The sequence below is a fragment of the Ictidomys tridecemlineatus genome, unplaced genomic scaffold (genome assembly GCF_052094955.1).
Source record: "Ictidomys tridecemlineatus isolate mIctTri1 unplaced genomic scaffold, mIctTri1.hap1 Scaffold_78, whole genome shotgun sequence".
Classification (NCBI taxonomy): Eukaryota; Metazoa; Chordata; class Mammalia; order Rodentia; family Sciuridae; genus Ictidomys; species Ictidomys tridecemlineatus.
In genome coordinates this window covers 69345-89864 of record NW_027525752.1, presented here as the reverse complement: position 1 = coordinate 89864, position 20520 = coordinate 69345, and the positions used below count along the sequence as shown (strand labels likewise).

Below are 20520 nucleotides of genomic sequence, written 5' to 3'. Positions count from 1 at the left end.
GACTCTTTGTGGGATGTTGAGAGCATATGTAGCCCCTGTCACTGCTTGCCTATTTCCAGATGGTAGACAATTATCTCACCATATCTATGTAAAGAACATCCTAGTTATAATTTTGTGGATTGGTCTCTGTGTCCTCTATTCTGTACCACTGGTCTACCCGCCTGTTTTGGTACCAGTACCATGCTGTTTTGTTACTATTGCTCTATAGTATAGTTTGAAATCTGGTATGGCTATACCACCTGTTTCACTCTTCCTGCTTAGGATTACTTTAGCTATTCTGGGTCTTGTTTCTCCAGATGAATTTCATCATTGCTTTTTCTATTTCTGCGAGGAATGCCATTGGGATTTTGATTGGCATTGCATTAAACCTATAGACAAAGGTGCTAAAAGCATGTAATGGAGAAAGGATAGCATCTTCAACAAATGTTGCTGGGAAAATTGGAAATCCATATGCAACAAAATGAAATTGAATCCCTTTCTCTCACCATGCACAAAAGTTAACTCAAAATGGATAAAAGAACTAGGAATCAAACCAGAGACTCTGCATCTAATAGAAGAAAAAGTTGTCCCTAATCTTCATCTCGTGGGATAGGGCTCCAAATTCCTTAATAGGACACCTATAGCATGAGAGTTAAAATCAGGAATCAACAAATGGGACATATTCAAACTAAAGTTTTTTTCTCAGCAAGAGAAATAATAAGTGAGGTAAATAGGGAGCCTACATCCTGGGAACAAAGTTTTACCCCTCACACTTCAGATAGAGTGCTAATCTCCAGAGTATACAAAGAACTCAAAAAGTTATACAACAACAACAACAACAAAAAATAACCCAATCAACAAATGGGCCAAAGATCTAAACAGACACTTCACAGAGGAAGATATACAAGCAATCAACAAATACACACCAAAAAATGCTCACCATCTCTAGCTATCAGAGAAATGCAAATTAAACCACTCTAAGATACCATCTCACTCCAGTAAGAAAGGCAGCCATTATGAAGTCAAACAATAACAAGTGCTGGCAAGGATGTGGAGAAAAAGGTACACTCGTACATTGCTTGTGGGACTGCAAACTGGTGCAGCCAATTTGGAGAACAGTATGGAGATTCCTTGGAAAGCTAGGAATGGAACCACCATTTGACCCAGCTATTGCCCTTCTCAGACTGTACCCAAAAGACCTAAAAAGAGCATACTACAAGGACACAGCTACATCAATGTTCATAAATAGCTAGACTGTGGAACCAACCCAGATGCCCTTCAACAGATGAATGGATTAAAAAATGTGGCATTTATACACAATGGAATATTACCAGTAAAAAATAACAAAATCATGGCATTTGCAGGGAAATGGATGGCACTAGAGCAAATTATGCTAAGCGAAATTAGCTAATCCCTAAAAAACAAATGCCCAATGTCTTCACTGATATAAGGGAGTTGACTCAAAACAGAGTAGGAAGGAAGAGCATGAGAAGAAGATTACCACGAAATAAGGAAAAAAGGAGGGAGGGAAATGGAGGGAGAAGGGAAAATGCATGGAAGACGGAAGGAGACCCTCATGGGTTCACAAAATACATATACGATGGTGTGAGGGGGAAGGGAAGGGAAAAAAAAGAGATAAGTGTCACAGTAGTATGGGTAGACAATAGGGATGGGAGAGGAGGGGAGGAGGGGAGATAGGGAGGGCAGCAGAATACAACTGACACTAGGATTGCTGTATGTATACACATGGATGTATAACCAATGTGATTCTGCAATCTGTACATGTGGAAAAATGAGAATTCATACCCTATTTGAATCAAATGTATGATATGTCAAGATCATTGTATTGTCTTGAACAACTAATAAAAAATAAAAATTTTTAAAAAAGAATATCCTAGTTGAACTAAGAACCTTTGTATAGTCACAAAGCTGGTTTTGACAATACAAAGAAAATAAGACTCGGGGCCCAGACTCATACTAACAAACTCACACAGATATTGATTGACACCAGAGTGCTAATTTATTAATTTACAATGAGAAATAAACCTGACAGATTATAATCTGGTTGACTGTTTCTTTTCCTGCCTTTTTTTTTTTTTTGGTAGTAGGGATTGAACTCGGGGTGCTTAACCACTGAGCCACATCCCCAGTCCTTTCTGTTTTTTTTTTTTTTTTTTTTTTTTTTTGAGACTGAGTCTTGCTAAGTTGCTGAGGCTGGCCTTGAACTTGCCATCCTCCTGCCTCAGCCTCCCAAGCCACTGGGATTACAGATATGTGCCACCATGCCTGGCTTTTTGTTTCCCTCTGAAGAAAAAAAATCTAGTTTACAAAAGAAAGAATGCTTGAGGAGTAGAAAATATTTGATTTGGGGGCTGAGGTTATGGTTCAGCAGTACAGCACTCATCTAGCATGTGGGAGGCCCTGGGTTCCATCCTCAGTACCAATAAAAATAAATCAAATAAAGGTATTGTGTCCAACTACAACTAAAAAATAAATATTTTTAAAAAAGAAAGAAAATATTTGATTTTTCTTACCATCTTATCCCTAGGGTCTTGAGTAGTGCCAGAAAGAGAACAGGCACTCAATAAACATTTGATGAATGAATGAGTGCTATGAAAGTTGTTCATAGGGTCTTAACTGCTACTGCCATTGAGATGAGATAGACACCATTCACCAGAAACAGAGAAGTTACACAATGTACAAAATGGGTCAGTTTTGGTGTTAGACAAATAAGAGGCTAGATTCCCCCGTCTGAAACTTACTTTACTGTTTCAATTAGTAAAGTGAAAATAAAATAAGTATAATTTATATAATTAGGTTTGATTATATATAAATCCCCCAAACAGCTTCTTTGAATATGTTCAATGTTTAGTTCTCCATCATGGAAAAGACTGGAAGAGGGCAGCTCAGGGATGGTGTAACAGCTTCACAATGTTTATGGACTCACATTGTTACCACTCTATTCCACCATCTCAGTGTGTGACTTTCATTTTTACAGTTATATCATGACCCAAGATGGCTTCTGAGCTTCAGCCATCACATCTGCATTGCAAGAAGAAATACATGGAAAAGGCAAAATGGCAAAACAGGATCCCCTTTCAGACATGCCAGATTTCTATAAATAGCCTTCCCTCAAATCCCCTCACAACACCACCACTTATATTTTGTGGGCCAGAAATCTGTCATATAGCTAAACCTTGTTGCAAAGAAGGCTGGGAAATGTGGTCTTTTCATCCTTCTGCCAATGTGCCCAGTTGAAAATCCACATTCTATTACTAGAAAAAATGGGGAGAAATGCCTGTGTGGATAAATAAATTGAAATTTCTTGAATAGAGATTTAATATAATAGGTAAAGCACCAACAGGCTCCAAAAAATGATCATAACCAAATATGTTGACTGAAAGAAATTTCTGCCAGTTGATACACTTAATTAGTTTAACTATCATATCCCTTTGATTATGTTGATACCAACACACTGACAAAGTGATAAGAATGGCTGTTTATTAAATGCTTTTTAGGTGTGGACTTCATAATGGCACTATACATGCATTATTTCAATTAAATTTCACAATAGCTTCTTAGGTAAGTATAAACATTTTATAAAAGAAGAGCCTGAGATCTCAATAATCAGCATAAGTTTAAACAGAAGTAGAATTCTAAGAGTCAACTCCCAAATCTGACTCTACATGATGCTTTAATCCTTCCAATATAATATTAAAGAGAACAAATTATAAACAATATTTTAAAACAATAATTCTACCATCTCAGAAGATACAGTCCATTTTGCATATTGCATTCACATAACTATTCAATATATTGTTGCAATTAAATGAGCATACATCATTTTGCCCTCTGCTGTTTTCACTTTATGAAATATCATAAACACTTTCCAGGTTTTGCATTTTTCTAATTATTTTCCTTTTGATATCACATCATTAATTTGCTGCTCTGGAGTGGACATTTAGATCCCAAATTTTTGCTAACATAAATGACATGCATTAACATCTTTGCATTTCTTTTCATCTTTATTATTTCTTACAAAACTTTTATATGTGAGTTGGGCATGGTGGTACATGCCTATAATCCCAGCTATGCAGAAGGCTGAGACAGGAGGATTGTAAATTGGAGGCCAGCCTGGGCAATTTAGAAAGACCTGGTTTCAAAATAAAATAAAAAGGGCTGGGAATGTTGCTCAGTGGTAGAGTGCTTGCCTAGCATGCATAAGACTTGGATTCAATCCTCATTACTGAAAAAAATTTACATAGGGAAATAATGGCTTAAAATATATAACCATGCTTATTGTACTCACATTGCAATGTTATGTTCCAAAAGATTGTACCAATTTACACTGCCACCTTTAACACAGGAGCAGTGCACACTTCATGTTACCAGCAGTGGATACTGTTTATATAAAGAGCTATAGAGAGTTAAAAAGGCAAAATTATATTGTTATGCATGTATGAATATGTAACAAAAAATCCCATTCCTATGTACAACTCTAATGCACAATTAAAAAAAAGTAGAAAAATATCAAGACCAGGCACATAAGAATTTTAAATGGGATTCAAAAATATTTTGTAGGTTATGTTATGGACTGAATATGTGTCAGAAGGAGAAACAGGGAGTAAACATAGGTTTATTGGGTATTAAGTAATGTTACTAATCATTATTTAAACAAAATGGTCATCACACGAAGAAGGGGTCGACAAGCATGTGGGCAAAAGTGTAGAGAAAATATTACCAATGTACAGTAAGCATTATTCAATAAAACATACCTATTTGGAAAAAGAAAAAAATGAGATGCTTACATTGCATGCATTGTACCATACACAAGAATCTAATTCCCTTTTGTCTTTCAAAACATTAACATTTTGGAGGAGTCCAGGCAAGATGCTTTGTAAGTCATCCTGCACTGTGCATCTATAAGTGGTCCTATACTTTGAAAAAGTCTGATTGTTTCTTCATGTTTAGATTCAGGCTAGTGTGTGTTGTATTTGCAAGAAGAGCATGTAGGTGATGTTGTTCTTTTCTCAAGTGCATCACATCAGGTCAAATGTGATGAGGTTAGACTGCCACTTATTAGTGATGCTTCTTTTGGTCATTTGGTTAAGATGATGCATATACTTTTTTTTTCTTTTGTACCAGGGATTGAACCCAAGGGTGCTTAACCACAGAGCCACATCAAAGCCCTTTCCATGTTTTTTTTAATTTATTATTAATTTTGAGATAGAGTCTAGCTAAGTTGTTTGGGGCCTTGCTAAGTTGCTGAGGGTCGCTTTGAACTCATGATTCTCCAGCCTCAGTTTCTCAAGTTGCTGGGATTACAGGCGTGAACCACCGCTCTGAGCGGTGCATATACCTTTAAGTTAGGAGACACACACACACACACACACACACACACACACACATACACACACTGTTCACATTCCTTGAGGCAAAGGATCAGACAAAACTCAGAGAGCGCACCAGGAGGCAGTCGTTTTCCCGGTTTGGGGGAGGGGGACAAGGGGGCCAGCCCTACCACGCCCACCTTCCTGCCCGCCCGCGCCTCTTTGCTTAGAAAATCATTTCTCAGAACCAGAGAGCCCCTACTCCCACGCGCCCAAATCTTTTCCCAGTAGCTTGCGTGCGCCTGCGCAGATCCTCCGCCAAGCTCCTTTACAGAGCCCGACCGCTTCTTTCTCCAGCTCTCCTCCGGTCTCTTCTCAGCTGCGCGCCCACGGGAAGGCCCGGGGCGGGGTGCGGCGCGGTGCGGCACTCAGTGGCCTTCTGGGCCAAAGTCCGCAGCCTCCCAAGCCTCTGATTGGCTTTCAGGCTGGCGCCTATCTCGGCCCCCGCGCCAGTTTCGGGTTGGTTGGCACGGAATCGGGAGACTGCGGGACTATAGCGCCTGTGCACGGCGACGACTGCGAACTGGGGGCAAGCGGTGAGGGACGACTCCGCACTCAGAGCTCTGGTTGGGAGTGTGGGGACAGCAGCATGATTGCATGTGGTGGTGGTGGTGGTCGGGGGGGGGGGGGTCTTTGCTTTATTTCTTCCGAAGGAGGCGTGCGCCGGGTTCGCTGTGCGGGTCTGCTTTGGCTCAGACCTTGTGGTTCAGGGCGGGGGGCCTTTCGGGTGTTAGAACCAGCATTCTAGTAGGCGGCTTGCAAATCCGAGCCACCCTTGCAGGGTTTTCTGTTTGGGAGACTGTCACATCTCTGTCAGCAAGTGACCCCTTTTAAAAATTCCTTTGGTAAGTCATACCCACGTGTGGGAACAACTTCAGCGAGACTGGGGTTGGTGGGGCACTGGCCTGATCGAGGGTATTTCACTTCTCCCACCCGCTTGAGGACTACGACAGAAGATATTTCCTCTCCCTTGATAGAAACTCCCGGAAAATTGTTATGCTTTCTAACTAGGCAGGAGAGAAAGCTGCAAGTCCTGACACCACATACAAATGCGTTTTGTCTTTTTAGTAGTGGATTTCTATTTTATGCATTAACACTTTTTCTTTCAAATTATTCTATGGAAAGTTCTTCAAGTGCTGCTATTTTTTTAGCATTCAAATCTAATCATTTTGGCGAAGTTCCTAAAAAATACATCAATTCAGCATTTCGGGTACATTGTATATCACTCAGTTTGTCAGTGGTAATCTTTTACTTCCAAAAATAGAATACAAAAATGCAAATAGATTCGTCTGATTTCTGATTTTTGAACAGTGTTCAACTAAAATGTGACTTAACTTCCGTGAACTTCTAACATAAAATCAGATGCTTCACTTTTTTAGCCCAAGCATCTCCTGTCACTCAAATACATCACCATTAATGAGAACTTGCTTCCTAGTCAGCTTCCTTTGCATTCAGCTAGTTGCAAATCACAGATTTCAATTTGTTCTTTAGGCTTTCGTTTTTTAAGACAATTTATTTTGGAGAGTCAACTAGCCTGGATTACAAATGGGATATGGGATGTGAGTATCTGAACAGTCTTTGCAGCCTTCTATCAGTGATTTGCCACTAAGCCCTTCCTTCACCCTAAAAAGTGTATGCCATCCATGAACATCAAGAAATCACTCTCTGGAGGATACTGTGCAATCTTGAGACCCCTCTTAAGTCATGATGTTGATTAAGTACTTGCTGAGAACTTGTGACTGGAATTTTTCCTTTAGAGCAGACTGAAAGATTGTTACCTGAAAGACTTCTTTTGCAAGCTAGTGTCTTGGCCTGCTTTTGGGGAGCATGGAGGTACTCCAGATAGTAATTTTAAAACAAATATTTAAGTCTTTGTAAATGGATTTTTTTCATGCTTATTCCTTTATTTACTAGTTACTTACATGAAGCATTAGAGACATGTTCCAAAAAGGGAAATCTGGATTTTGTTTCTTTTAAATGTTAGCAGGTGGAGCACCTTGACAATAGCAGTGAAAAGTTGAAATATCTATAACTATTTTTATGGATGAAAAGAGATCAAGGGGAGTTTAGTGATCAAAAAAGTGGGTATAATGTTTCATTTGTAAATATTTATTATGTACATATCAGGCATAGGTATTCTGCCAGGCTCTGATGATGGGTAGACTAGGCATGGTTTCTGTCCTCATGAGTTGAGATGAATTTCCAGTTATATGCAGTGCTGTGTTGAATCTTCCTTGAGGAAACTGCTTTGCTTTATTTTTGCTCTCTGAAACTAGACTATGTATGTGGGAGTATATGTATGTGTATTTGACTGCCCTGCATCTACACAAAGAGAAACAAATATAAACATTAAATTAGTTTATGTTGCTAAGTACAAATGAAGATAGCCATCCTCATGTAATCCTTGCAGCTTTATGAAGTAGACAGATGTGGTTTATTTCCATTTCACAGGACCCTCAGGTTCTGCATTAGAGTGCTTTGGTGTAAGCTGAAGGAACCAACTCTAGCTAGTTTAAACTGAAAAGGAATTTATTAGAATTCCATAGCATTTGCACAAATCCTGAAGGACTGGAAATCTGATCTGCAGGTTGCTTAGCCAGAAACAGTGATTAAAATTGTGCCACAAAACTGGGCCACTGAGGAGGTCATTGCCAACCATGACTAAATACTTGATGCTAGATCTTGTACCTTGGGACATTGCTGGCACTGTTGCTTCACATTCTCAATCTTCCTGCAGCTCTTGCTACTTCTAGAATCTTCCTTAAGTCCATATATCTCTTATTGGGACATTAGCCACTGGGCAGGTTTTTCTAATCATTAGAGCCTATTTTAATGCCCTAGCTCCAGCTGCAAGAGTGTTTGGGAAAGGGAACTTTCAGCTTGTATAGGCATAGTCTCTGTGAACCCATGGGACTTAAAGTGTGTGTGTGTGGGGGGGGCATGAGGGGGGTTCCACAGATTGTTTCAGATGCTGGGCAGCTTCAAATAAAACAGCTGTCCACTGCTGAACTGGGTCACTTGTAGTCTCATATTACCTACTAAATGGTAGAGCTGGGATGTGCTACATCTTAATTTCTCAGTTGTACTGCTCACTTTACACTCATCTCATGTCAAACTTACCTTCTGCACTGATTTTCTCTTGATTCCTGAGTACACCTTGGATTTGAATACCTTTGTAGTTTGTCTCACACCTCTTCCTCTGTTTGTTCCACTTTTTACCCTGTTCTGTGCTGGTGAAATTCTTTCTAGGCTTGTATTGGAGACCTCCCCTATGAAAACTGACCTGATTTCTCACGCAAAATTAATGGTTCTCTTCTCCACATTTCCTTGTCTGCTGTTCTTACCTCTTCTATGGCACTATATTTATATTATGATGGTAGTCTCAGGGTCTTTTGCTTTACTTGACTGTGAACCTCTTGAGGCTACAGGCAGCTCTGTCTTATTTGTAATTGTACCACACACCCTGTGTAGTGGAGCAGTGTTTCCTGTGGAGTAAGTCCATTTGAAAACCTTTAGATTTTGTCAGATGTCAAGGGAGTCTTAAAGGGAATATACTGCGGCTAGCTTTTCACTCTTATTGTGTTTAATAATCTCTGAAACCTTTTCATGTAAGCCTACTCAAAAATTTTAAATCATTTGAATTATACCCAAGATTTTGTGACTGTCATCATTAAGTACCCACATTACTTAATTTTTACTTAATGCCTTTCCAAAAATGGATTTATAAGTCAAATGTGAAAGTCAAACAATAGGCCAAGATGTTACAGAGATACCATTTAAAAGAAGCTAAAAAAATAAGATTCTCTAATTATACTTGACGTTTAAGATATAATTTTCAACAGTTTATTGCCAGTATTTGGTACATGTTCTTTAGATTGTTTCTTATACTTCAAACAGTCAAACAACTTAGTGTTGTTATGAATATGCCATTGGGGTTGGAGCTTTTAAGATGCCTCTTTATCAATACATCTCCCTTTTTGTGCCTACTCATTTTAATAAATTAGCATGGAATATAGTAGATGGCTGCTGAGCCTAAACTTATGGCTGGCAGGCAGCACTGTCATCTTGATTTGATTATTCATCAGCTGGTATCTGTGGATGAATTCATTTCAGTATGTGTGTGGGGTGGTCAGTTTGTAATGACCAAAAGCATGAAGAGTTAAAAAGTTGAATGAGTGAATGCTGAGGCCCTCTGGTATTTCAATCAGTTTTGACAAAATATATTTTAACCTTTGTAATGTGTTATTATTAACCTATAATGTCATGGTCCACTGAGGTCTTGAAGTCAGTGATAGAATTAATAAGATGGTTCCTTAGAACCATCTTTGCTTTTATTGTTGTTTTGTTGTCCTCTAATCCTGTCGTGATCTTTCAATGCCACTATGAACTTTTTTTTTTAAATATTTTTTTTAGTTGTCAATGGCTCTTTATTTATATGTGGAGCTGAGAATCAACCCTGTACCTCACACATGCCAGGCAAGTGCTTTACCACTGAGCCATGACCTCAGCTCACCACTATGAACTTTTAAAAAAAAAATAATTCCACTTTTTTTTTTTAGTTTTAGATGGACACTTTATTTATTTTTTATGTGGTGCTGAGGATCATACCCAGTGCTTCACACGTGCTAGGCAAGTGCTCTACCACTGAGCTACAGCCCCAGCCCAAGAATAATTCCACTTTTAATGTTTTTACTTTTGCATCTTTATATAGTATCATCTTGTATTAGAATTATGGTACCATCTTTGTTAAATACCCCCAGTCTCTAATGTATTTCTCTTTGAAATTCCAGGTACTTTATCTGAACTTCTGTTAGGGCATGTGTTCTACATATTCTTTAAGATCCAATTGCTACTTATCTCCTACATTAGATTGTAGGTAGGGTAAACACAAAGACCATATTTTTTGATCTTTTAGTCCATCATAGCACCTAGTATTTTGCAAAGAACAGATCCTACTTAAAGACTTTCAAATGTTGATTAATAGGAAGCAAAATGAATTGTTCTTTTATTACCTACTGGATTATTTGTGGCCTGTCATTTCCAATGGAAAGGCTGTGGACTAGCTAACAGCTAATATTTCTGTAGGGTATCAGTTGGCTTTGAGGTTTTCCTTTTTTTTGTGGAAAAAATTAACATTGGCTTCAGTTGTAACAGGATCTTAGAGAAGATTTTTGAAGAACTACAGGATCTGCATATTTGGCCATGAGCTTTGTGAATTATTTTACATTATAATATTTAATTTAATATTACATATAATAAAATTGCATATTATTGTTGACTAGAAGTGTTCTTCATTTTTTTTGGGGGGGGTACTGGGGATTGAACTCAGGGGCACTTTACCACTGAGCTACATCCCCCAGCCCTTTTTATTTTGAGACAGAGTCTCATGACGTTGCTTAGAGCCTTACTAAGTTGCTGAGGCTGGCCTTGAGCTTGCAATTCTTCTGTCTCAGCCTCTCTAGTCACTGGGATTAGAGGCATGCACCACTATGCCTGGCTGTGATTTTGTAACATCTCCTATACCTTTCTGTTTTTATCACCTGTGTCAGATTCAGGAAGTTTTGTAACTTCTCGGGCTCTTCGAGAAAAAAAGTCAAAGAAAGGTCGCCAAGAAGCTCTAGAAAGACTGAAAAAGGCTAAAGCCAGTGAGAAGTATAAATATGAAGTAAGTAACCATTTTTCTTCCTGTACTTTATCTAATTTATAGCCTGCTGGTAGTGTGTGTCACCTCTGTCACTGTATTAGTCATCTTTTTGTCCCAGTGATCAAAAGACCTGACAGGAACAACATAGAGGAGGAAAAGTTTGCTTTGGCTCACTGTTTCAGAGATTGAATTCATAGTTGGCCAATTCCATAGCTCTGGGGCTATGGAGAGAGGCAGAACATCGTGGCATAAAGGCATGGCAGAGAAAAAGCAGCTCAGAATATGGCAATGGGGGGAAGGAGGGAGGGAGAGAGAGAGAGAGAGAGAGAGAGAGAGAGAGAGAGAGAGAGAGAGAGAGATATTGATTGATTTCTGCTCACCAAGGACAAAATATAAACCCCAAAGGCACACCCCAGTGACCTACCTCCTATAGCCACACCTTATATGCCTATAGTTAATGCCCAGTCAATCGATCCACCAATCAGGTTAAGGCTTTTATAACCTAATCATTTCACCTCTGAACATTCTTGCATTGTCTCACACATGAGCTTTTGGGGCATACCGCATACCTAAACTGTAACCTGCTTGAAATAATACTTTCCCAGAATAGCTTCAGTTGAGGACTGAATTCAAGTCATTAGTAACAAAGCAAAACTACAAAACACCCTTTGACTTTTATAAAGTTGTTTTAGGGTTTACAAAGTGATTTCACACATATTTGAGCCACCAAAGAAGAAATCAAATGGATTTAGAAATATTCGTGTATTTCTAAATACTAATTTAATTTAATAGTAATTATGAGGTAGATTTATAGATTATGGAGAGTACTCATTCCTTAAAAGTTCCTGTAAGGCACTTTACAGATGAGTTTAAAATTCCAAAATTAAAGTAGCTATATCTATACTTTCCTTATTTGGTGTGCTGTGTCTCTGCTAGGTCCCTGGGCTTCGCTGGGGGAACTGAGCGGTGCTTTAACTTTAAAGTCTTTAGCAGCCTAGTTAAGTACCTTCTCCTTGGACAGTATTGTTTTAATTTGCAAGGGAATGGAGACTTGGACCTTACTTCTGCAATGTCCTGCTTGTAAGATTGAATGTAATACACTTTTGGTGGTTTTCCTCTGCTCATTATTTTTGCCCTGTATGCAAAAAGTAAAGTGATTACCATCTATATATCATTGTTTAGCTTTACCTTCAGCACTCTGAGTATCTTAACTGCCAAGGCTAGAAAGTGATTAATGCTAGAAAATAATAATACCTAACTTTATTTTTCAGGTGACACTATTATAAGTGATTTTACTAATATGTTTATTCATTTAATCCATCTAGTAACCATATATAAATTAGATACTATGACTAACAACAGTTTGAGATGAGGGCACAGAAATTCAGTGAGATCACGTGGCAGATCCTTTATTTAGACCCAAGCAGTCTGGTTTTGGAATATGCACATTTCACTATGGCCTTTACTGTACTGGGCAATTAAGCAAATAGAAGAGGATTTTTGCCATGTGGCTGGCACCATTTGTTCAAGTTAAGAGAGGCAATCAGATAATAAAACGTTGCTAAAAGAATTAGAGTGAAGCAAAAGTAAAGCATTTTTAATGTAGGTTTTGTGGGGCATTTCTGATGTTGGCACAATTTGGCTGATTTCTTTTTAAACACTGTGATATTAATTGTATGACTCTAAGAATTCATGCTGAACAGTAGCAATACTGTTTTTAAAGATAGAGTCTGCTGGGCTTGGAATGTTGCTCAGTGGTAGAGGGCTTGCTTAGTGCGTGTGGGGCCCTGGGTTTAACTCTTAGCACCACATATAAATAAATAAATAATAAATAAAACAAAGGTATTGTGTCCACTGCAAATAAAAAATATTGAAAAAATAAAGAGTCAAAAGAACTTTTTATTCAAAATGATTTTTTTAAATATTTATTTTTTAGTTATAGGTGGACACAATATCTTTATTTTATTTTTATGTGGTGCTGAGGATCAAACCCAGTGCTCCACGCATGCCAGGAGAGTGCTCTACCTCTGAGCCACACCCCAGCCCCCAAAATGATTTTTAAAAATAGTTTTCTTAGCCAGGTGTAGTGGTGCGTGCCTATAATCCCAGCAACTTGAGAGGTTGAGGCAGGAGGATCACAAGGTTGAGGCCAGCCTAAGCAACTTAGTGAGACACTATCTCAAAAAATAAAAAGGAGGCTGGGGCTGGGGCTCAGTGGCAGAGCACTTGCCTAGCATGTGTGAGGCACTAGATTTGATCCTTAGAACTGCATACAAAAATAAAGTCATGCTGTCCATCTACAACTACAAAGAAAAACAAAAAGGACTGGGGATTTAGCTCAATGGTAAAGCACTCCTGAATTCAATCCTCAGTATCAAAAAGAGAAAGTTTTCTAGGATCTTCTTAATATTATATAAATCAACTGGGCACAGTGGCACCTGCCTATGGTCTCAATGACTCAGGAGGCTGAGGCAGGAGGATCACAAATTCAAGGCCAACCTCAGAAACTTAGCAGGACTCTATCAATATAAAAAGTAAAAGGGTTTGGGGATGTAACTCAGTGGTAAAGTGCCCCTGGGTTCAATCCCCAGTACCATCCCCTCAAAAATAGTATATAAATCAGTTGGACGTGATGGCACATGCCTATAATCCCAGTGGCTTGGGAGGCTGAGGCAGTAGGATCACGAGTTCAAAGCCAGCCTCAACAATGGCAAGGTACAAATCAATCCAGTGAGACCCTGTCTCTAAATAGAATATAAAAAAGGGTTGGGGATATGGCTCAGTGGTCAAGTGCCCCTGAGTTCAATCCCCGGTATCCCCCCAAAATAGCATATAAATCAATTATTTAAATAAAAACAACAGTATGCCTTCAACCAACAATAATAATTATGCCAGCCTCCCCTCCCGAAAAAGAAAATTGGTTAATATGATAATATTAATTGGACTAGTTTACATTTGGCTTGTTAATAAGTTTGGTAGAGTAGGTCGTTTTTTATCAAATGGTAAAAGGCCAAATCAGTACCTGCCAGTGATCCCTACAGAGTAAGTTAAAAAAGAGGTGAAACAAAGCCTAGTCCTGTAATCATTATATGCTTTATAGGTGTGGCAGAAATCAGTCAGCTCTGTTCATCAAGCTCTCAAATCTCTGTGTCCCAGGTTTTTCCTAGAGTCTTAGCTCTTCAGGTACAGTTAGTCATCTCCCCTGATATCCTATTTGAAAAATGCAGAACTCTTGAGAGAAGGTGGATATTTTTCATGAGATATCTATGAAATCTTCCTAACCAGCTCACCAGATTCTCATTTGGGGTGTATGTGGCCCATTACCATGGGCAGTGGCAGCAATGGTGCACATCTGTTATTTTGCGCAGAGGTATTCTGCTTTAGTTGTACCATTAGCTCATGGTACTATGACCCTTTGACAGGCAGCTAGTGTGGCTACTTTCTCTGGACTTGCCTTTCACACAGCTCAGCATATAAATCCCTGTGCAGTTTCAAAACCTGAGAGTGGTGGAGGATCAGTGGTGAAGCAAAGAGCGAACACTCAAAAGCCTTTTCTTGTTTGCTTATAGAAGAATATGCTTGTTTTGCCAAATTTTTGTAGGGGGCTGGATGAGGGAGATTTTCCTTTTGCATTTTATTTAGTCAAACAGGCATTAAAATTGATGTCTATTTGTAGAACATCCATCAGTAGTGGAGAAAGAGGTGGTATGCCTTACAGGTTTGCTAAGTATAGGAGCAACCAGTCTAGAAATTACAAGTGAATAATCCCCAAAGCAGCTAATGAAGAATTGGCTATAATTCAGTTTGTTTTTTATGAAGTAGATGAGTAATTGATGGTGTGACAAGTATATTATGCTAATGGAATCATTTAATATCTTATGTTAACACCCACCTAAAATGAATACTAAGTTAATTGATGTCTATTTAAGGAAAACCCTGTAGTGGTGTTGAATGTCAGAACTCATGATTTGGTTGCAGCTTCTCCGTCAGGCTGCCATTCCAGTTTCAATTTGACAATTTTTTTTTCATAAGAATTGTTTAACACTTTCACTCCATTTGAAGCTATTTCTCAAACTTGTATAATGGCAGATCCAGGACTTCACAAGTGTTTATGAAGAAGTTGATGAAGATCAGTATTCAAAGCTGGTTCAGGCATGGCAGGATGATGACTGGATTGTGGATGATGGTATGTAGGAGGAAATTACCTGCCAGGCACTGTGTTAGTTGCTTTTTGTAGGTTTTCATGTGGAGTTTCTACTTTGCCTGGGTGGAGGGAAGGCATTGTTAGAATCATACCTTTGGTTTGGATCATTTTTAGTTATTTGAGGATGAGGAAGCAGAACAATAAGAAGTTGATTTGGCAACATTTTGGAGAATCAAGGCACATACCTCAAGATATCTTAAAAATCATCCAGGAAACGACTCTGTGGGAATTGTGACGATGCATGAGACCCTGCATTCAACCCCCAACACCAAAGTGGGGAAGGGTGAATTGGGAGAAGGGTGAATTGGAGTGAATTGTTTCTGTGGGGCCAAAACACAGCATCTGAATTAAGGGACAGAGGTTGAGGTTCTCTTTTCTCCTTTGCAACTGTGTGACTGTGGCCAAGTTACTTAATGCCACTGAGCCACAAGTTTTTATTCTATAAATGGAGATAAGAAAACTATCTCCCTGATTGCTACAAGGAGCACATGAAGTTTTAGGTATGAGAGGGAATATGAGCAATGGAAAGTACTGTAAAAGCTGTTTCTTTTCTACTGTTCTTCTGTCCCTTGTATAAAGCTTCCTGCTTATGTGATTGCTGACCACAGGAAGGAGATATAGACTTTGTCTGTGATTATGTTTCTATTTCTGTAATAGAGCTCAGCTATATTCTGATTTTCCCATGTAGACTAGGGTGCCTTTCTGGGCTTCTAAAAAATTCTTCTGGTAGAGTAAAATACCTGTGAAGCAAGCTTTTGTGGCTAAGTTTTTGATCCTGTGGGACCAGATCATTTCCCTGTTTCACCTATCTAGGTATAGTATATATTTGGTTTTGATGCCACATCTGCTGTGTGGATGACCTGCCTTGTCTGAGACCTATTTGAATAGGATTCTGCTGCACTTATAAATGGAACAGACTAGGAGAACATCTGAGTGGGTACAAAAGTATTCTTTTTGCCATGGCTAAAATATTGTTGGTGACTTGTGAAAACTTGATCCCATTATTAAATTTTGTTCCTGCAGATGGTATTGGTTATGTGGAAGACGGCCGAGAGATTTTTGATGATGATCTTGAAGATAATGCTCTTGATACCAGTGAGAAAGGTACCTACAAGAGAATGTCATTTTGAGATTTGAAGAATTGTCTAAACTTTTAAGATGACTTGGTATTCTGAAACAGTCTCCTTTTGAGGGAGAAGAACCTACACAATTATTTTTAGATAGAGTATATGTTCTGACAGTGAGAGAATCACAGTTGTGTAGAAAATTAAATGTAAGAAACAAAAACAGTACCAGAAAGTATGAAATTTTTAGTCCTATGGTCAGTTTAGAGTTGTTGATATTGAGGACTGCCATAGTAAGTGATGTGTTTTAATTCCTACTGCAATGATGAACTCAGAATTTTAGATCTTCAGTAATTGTACAGTACAATAATAAAGTTTAGAACTAGTGTAATCAGCTTGCTTTGTTTAATTGAAATTTAAAATGATATGAATGAATGTGTTAAATTTTCTTAATTGTACAATCTTGGCATTTTTTTTTCAGGTAAACAAGCCAGATTTAGTTCTGTAAAATGAGAATGGGAAATACTCCTTGTTTTTTTTTTTTTTTTGGTTTAGTTTGTTAATTGGTCTTCTACCACCAAGTGATAGATCAGCAAACTATGGCTTAATTTTTTTGGGAAAAAAAAAACACTTCATTGAGATATAACTCACATGCTGTGTAATTCACTCATTTAAAGTATAAAATTCATCACAGAATTGTGCAGCTATCACCATAGGTTATTTTAGAACATTCTCCATTAACAGCCCCACCCCCAAATCATCAAATCATATCTGTTTTTATATAGCCATTGAGCTAAGGAAAGGTTTTTATGTTTCCAAAGTGCGTGTGTGTGTTTGGTGCTGAAGATTGAACCCAGGGCCTTGTGCATGGGAGGTAAAAACTCTACTAACTGAACTATATCCCCAGCCCCCAAAGTGTATTTTTTGAAAAAACGATAAATATAAAGAATACATAATCATGTTACAGAATCCTATTTGGCCACAAAGCCTTACATCTCTGCTATCATGCTCTTACAGAGGGAGTGGACTCTCATTTGCACATTAATGTTTTAGTCCCTTTCTAAGAATAAAGGCTCTCATCTGCTTAACCACAGTACCATTATCATTTATCGTTGTCTATATTAATATGTGTCCAGTTTGCTGAGTAAGGTCTTTTGCAGCTTTTTTTTTTTTTTTCAGTATAGAAATTGACCCTGGGCTTGCTTTGTATACACAAGGCCCTGAATTCATGCCCTCTGTAAAGAGAATTCCATTCCCTTAGTGTTGATAATAAATTTGATCTCCTGGTTAAGATGATATGTCAGATTTCTTCTAAAGCTACCTTTCCCCCTTTATGATTAATGCAAATAAGTGGTGATAATTTGAGACCATGTGTATATCCCATTTTTCCATGAATTTTCACCCAGTGCTTTCAGCATCTGTTGATGATTCTCTCCTTTTAAATTTTATTCTATTATTGTTGAGATAGAGTCTTGCTACATTGCCCAGACTGGCCTTGAATTTCTAGGGTCAGGTGATCTTCGTGCTTAAGCCTCCTTAGTGGCTGAGTCTATAGGTGCATGCCACTGCACTCAGCTTCTTTCCTTTTTAAAATTATCAGTTCAAACTCATGGGTTTCTAGAAAATTTACTGTTATAATTCAGTGCTACCATTTCTCCTTTCAGTGTTCAAATTATCCCAGATTTAGCTGGTAGAAGTGAAACCCCTTTTAGTTGGTGCCTGCATCCTTTTGATGTGATCCAATCAATCTGAGCATTTCCTAGCTATCAGGGCTGAGAAGATGTTCAAAGTTTACCTTGTACTCCTCCTGTACCAGACTTGGAATCAACTGTTTCTAGCCACCATCTGGTTCCTTTCATGGGGAATATTATTCAGATCTGGGAGAAGGATGTGTTTATTGCTCTTGGGGTATGATGGTTTCTAGCTTCTAGGCCCTTTTGGTGAACAGAACTAGGAAATTATGTATGTTTTGAATTCATACTGATAAATTTTATCCCAGTCCAATACTACTGAATTCATCTTCTCAATTCATATTTTTACACTTTCAATGAAAATCCTTGTTTTCTGAAATATACACAGTTGATTTAGAATTACTAAACCAACAACGTTTCTGTTTATTTTAAGGTACATTTTTTAGTTATAGGTGGACACAATATATTTTATTTTGAGGATCGAACCCAGTGCCTTATGCATGCTAGGCAAGCACTCTACCTCTGAGCCACAACCCCAGCCCTCTATTAACAACCTTTCTAAGTAAAGTTTATGATTTCTTTGCAATTTTACTTGTTCTTGGCGTATATCCCTCTAAAGATTTATTGTGAGAGTTTATAGGTTCATTTGTTTTTATATTCAAATTTTTAAAAGTCTTTAACTTTTTACAATATTATAAAATAACTATATAATGTCAAAATCAAAATGATATCAAGAGATATATGCAGAAAAGTCTTGCTCTTATTCCTATGCCTTCTGACTTATTTCTACCCATCTCTATAAATAACCATTTTAATTAATTTCTGGTTTATCTTTCCTTTATTCACAGTTATTAAAAAAAACATATGTTTGGTTTTCCCTCGGAGGGGATGTTATTTATTCATTCATCCATCCATTAGAGTATGAATGGACCAATTTCTGCCAAACTGTAGTGTAGAAACTCTATACATTGGGAGCCTTTTGTAGAATTGTGGCAAATTGTGTATTTGTAGTTTATATGCATCCTGGAAGATAGAATGAACCCATTTACTGTATTATGTCCCAGAATCAAGGAGACCTGTGTTATGGCTATATTGTTAATTATATCAACTTGACATAGTCCCGAACACCTATGTAGATTTTAGTTTTGGTCACCTGCAAATTAGGATGTTGGACTGGTTAAGGAGCTTCTCAAAGAAAGGACCCATGTCCCACTCACTCCAGGGCTGATCACAGCAGCAGACATGAAAGAAGTATGCAGTATTTGTTGAATAAATGAGCCACTACTGTTTCTTTTCATATTGTTATCTGTTTTGGCAATACATTAGTAAAGAGAATGAGTTGATATTCTGGAAGACAGCTAGTCTTAGAAATTTTTATTTCATGCTTTGCCACTGCCATTCACCCACAAATCCCCATTGTTTCAGTGAACCTCACTAAGAGCCCACGTAAGGTCACAAGATATTATGAAGGCAAACAGAATTCTGAAATGCATTTTAAAAATTTACAAGAAATTGTAGTTTTGAGTATAAAGTCAGCTCCTTATGGTGTGAATCCAGTCCCTGGCATGCTGTTTTCAAATAGAGAAAAATATTGGTCAAATCCAAATGAAGAAAAATAACTGGAAAAGCACAATAAAACAAACACTAATTGTGGATTTCTGCATACTAAACTGTGTGTGTGTGGGGGGCGGTTGCTGGGGATTGAACCCAGGGCCTTGTGCATGCAAGGCAAGCACTCTACCAACTGATCTATATCCCCATATCCCCAGCCCCCTTGCATACTAAACATTTTAACCATTAAGTATATTCTGTCTTCAAACTGCTCCAGTTGGTCTCAATAAAGATACAAGTTCCTTCATGCAATTCTCTGGTCTCACATATTTTACAAATGTCCTGTAAACCTTTTCATAGCCTTGCCATGTGAAAAATGCCTGTTTTTATTATGGTAGAATACATATCACAGAATTTACCATGACATTTAGTACATTTGCAGTGTTTGCAGCCATCACCATTATCTAATTTCAGAATATTTTCATTGCCCCAGATGGAAACCCCATACTCATTAAGCAGTCACTCTCTAGTCTTCCTTCCCTCAGCACCTGGCAACCATTAATCTGCTTTCTGTTTCTATGGTTTTGCCTGTTGTGGACGTTTTATATAACTGGGATCATACAATATGTAACTTTTTTTGTCTGGCATCTTTCACTTAGCATAATGTTTTAAAGTTCCTTCCATGCTATAGCATGTATTAGTGCTTTATTCTTTTTTGTGGCTGAATAATATTATCTGGATATGTGTTGCCCATTTTGTTTACCCATTCATCAGTTGATGGGCACTGAGTTATCTACCTTTTTTAATGCTGCTATGAACATGTATGTTGAAGCTTTTGTTTGAATACCTGTTTTCATTTCTTTTGGATATATACCTAGGAATGGAATTGTGTGTACGTATTTCTATTTTCTTTCTTAGACAAAAGATATCATCTATAGATAGTTTTGTAGTTTGCTTTTTTCATTTAAGATATTCTGAAAATCACTTCATATTAGTA

General features: G+C 38.0%; 1 protein-coding gene across 1 annotated transcript in view; it reads left to right on the top strand.

Annotated features, from left to right (window-relative positions):
- Window positions 1-4658: 4658 nt before the first annotated feature.
- LOC120883923 (DNA polymerase alpha catalytic subunit-like) overlaps window positions 4659-20520 on the top strand; it is a 61124-nt gene continuing 45262 nt past the window's right edge. The window contains 5 exon segments of the mRNA XM_078037399.1: window positions 4659-4729; window positions 5601-5905; window positions 10919-11034; window positions 15103-15199; window positions 16241-16321. Coding sequence (XP_077893525.1) covers window positions 4659-4729; window positions 5601-5905; window positions 10919-11034; window positions 15103-15199; window positions 16241-16321 — 670 coding nt within the window.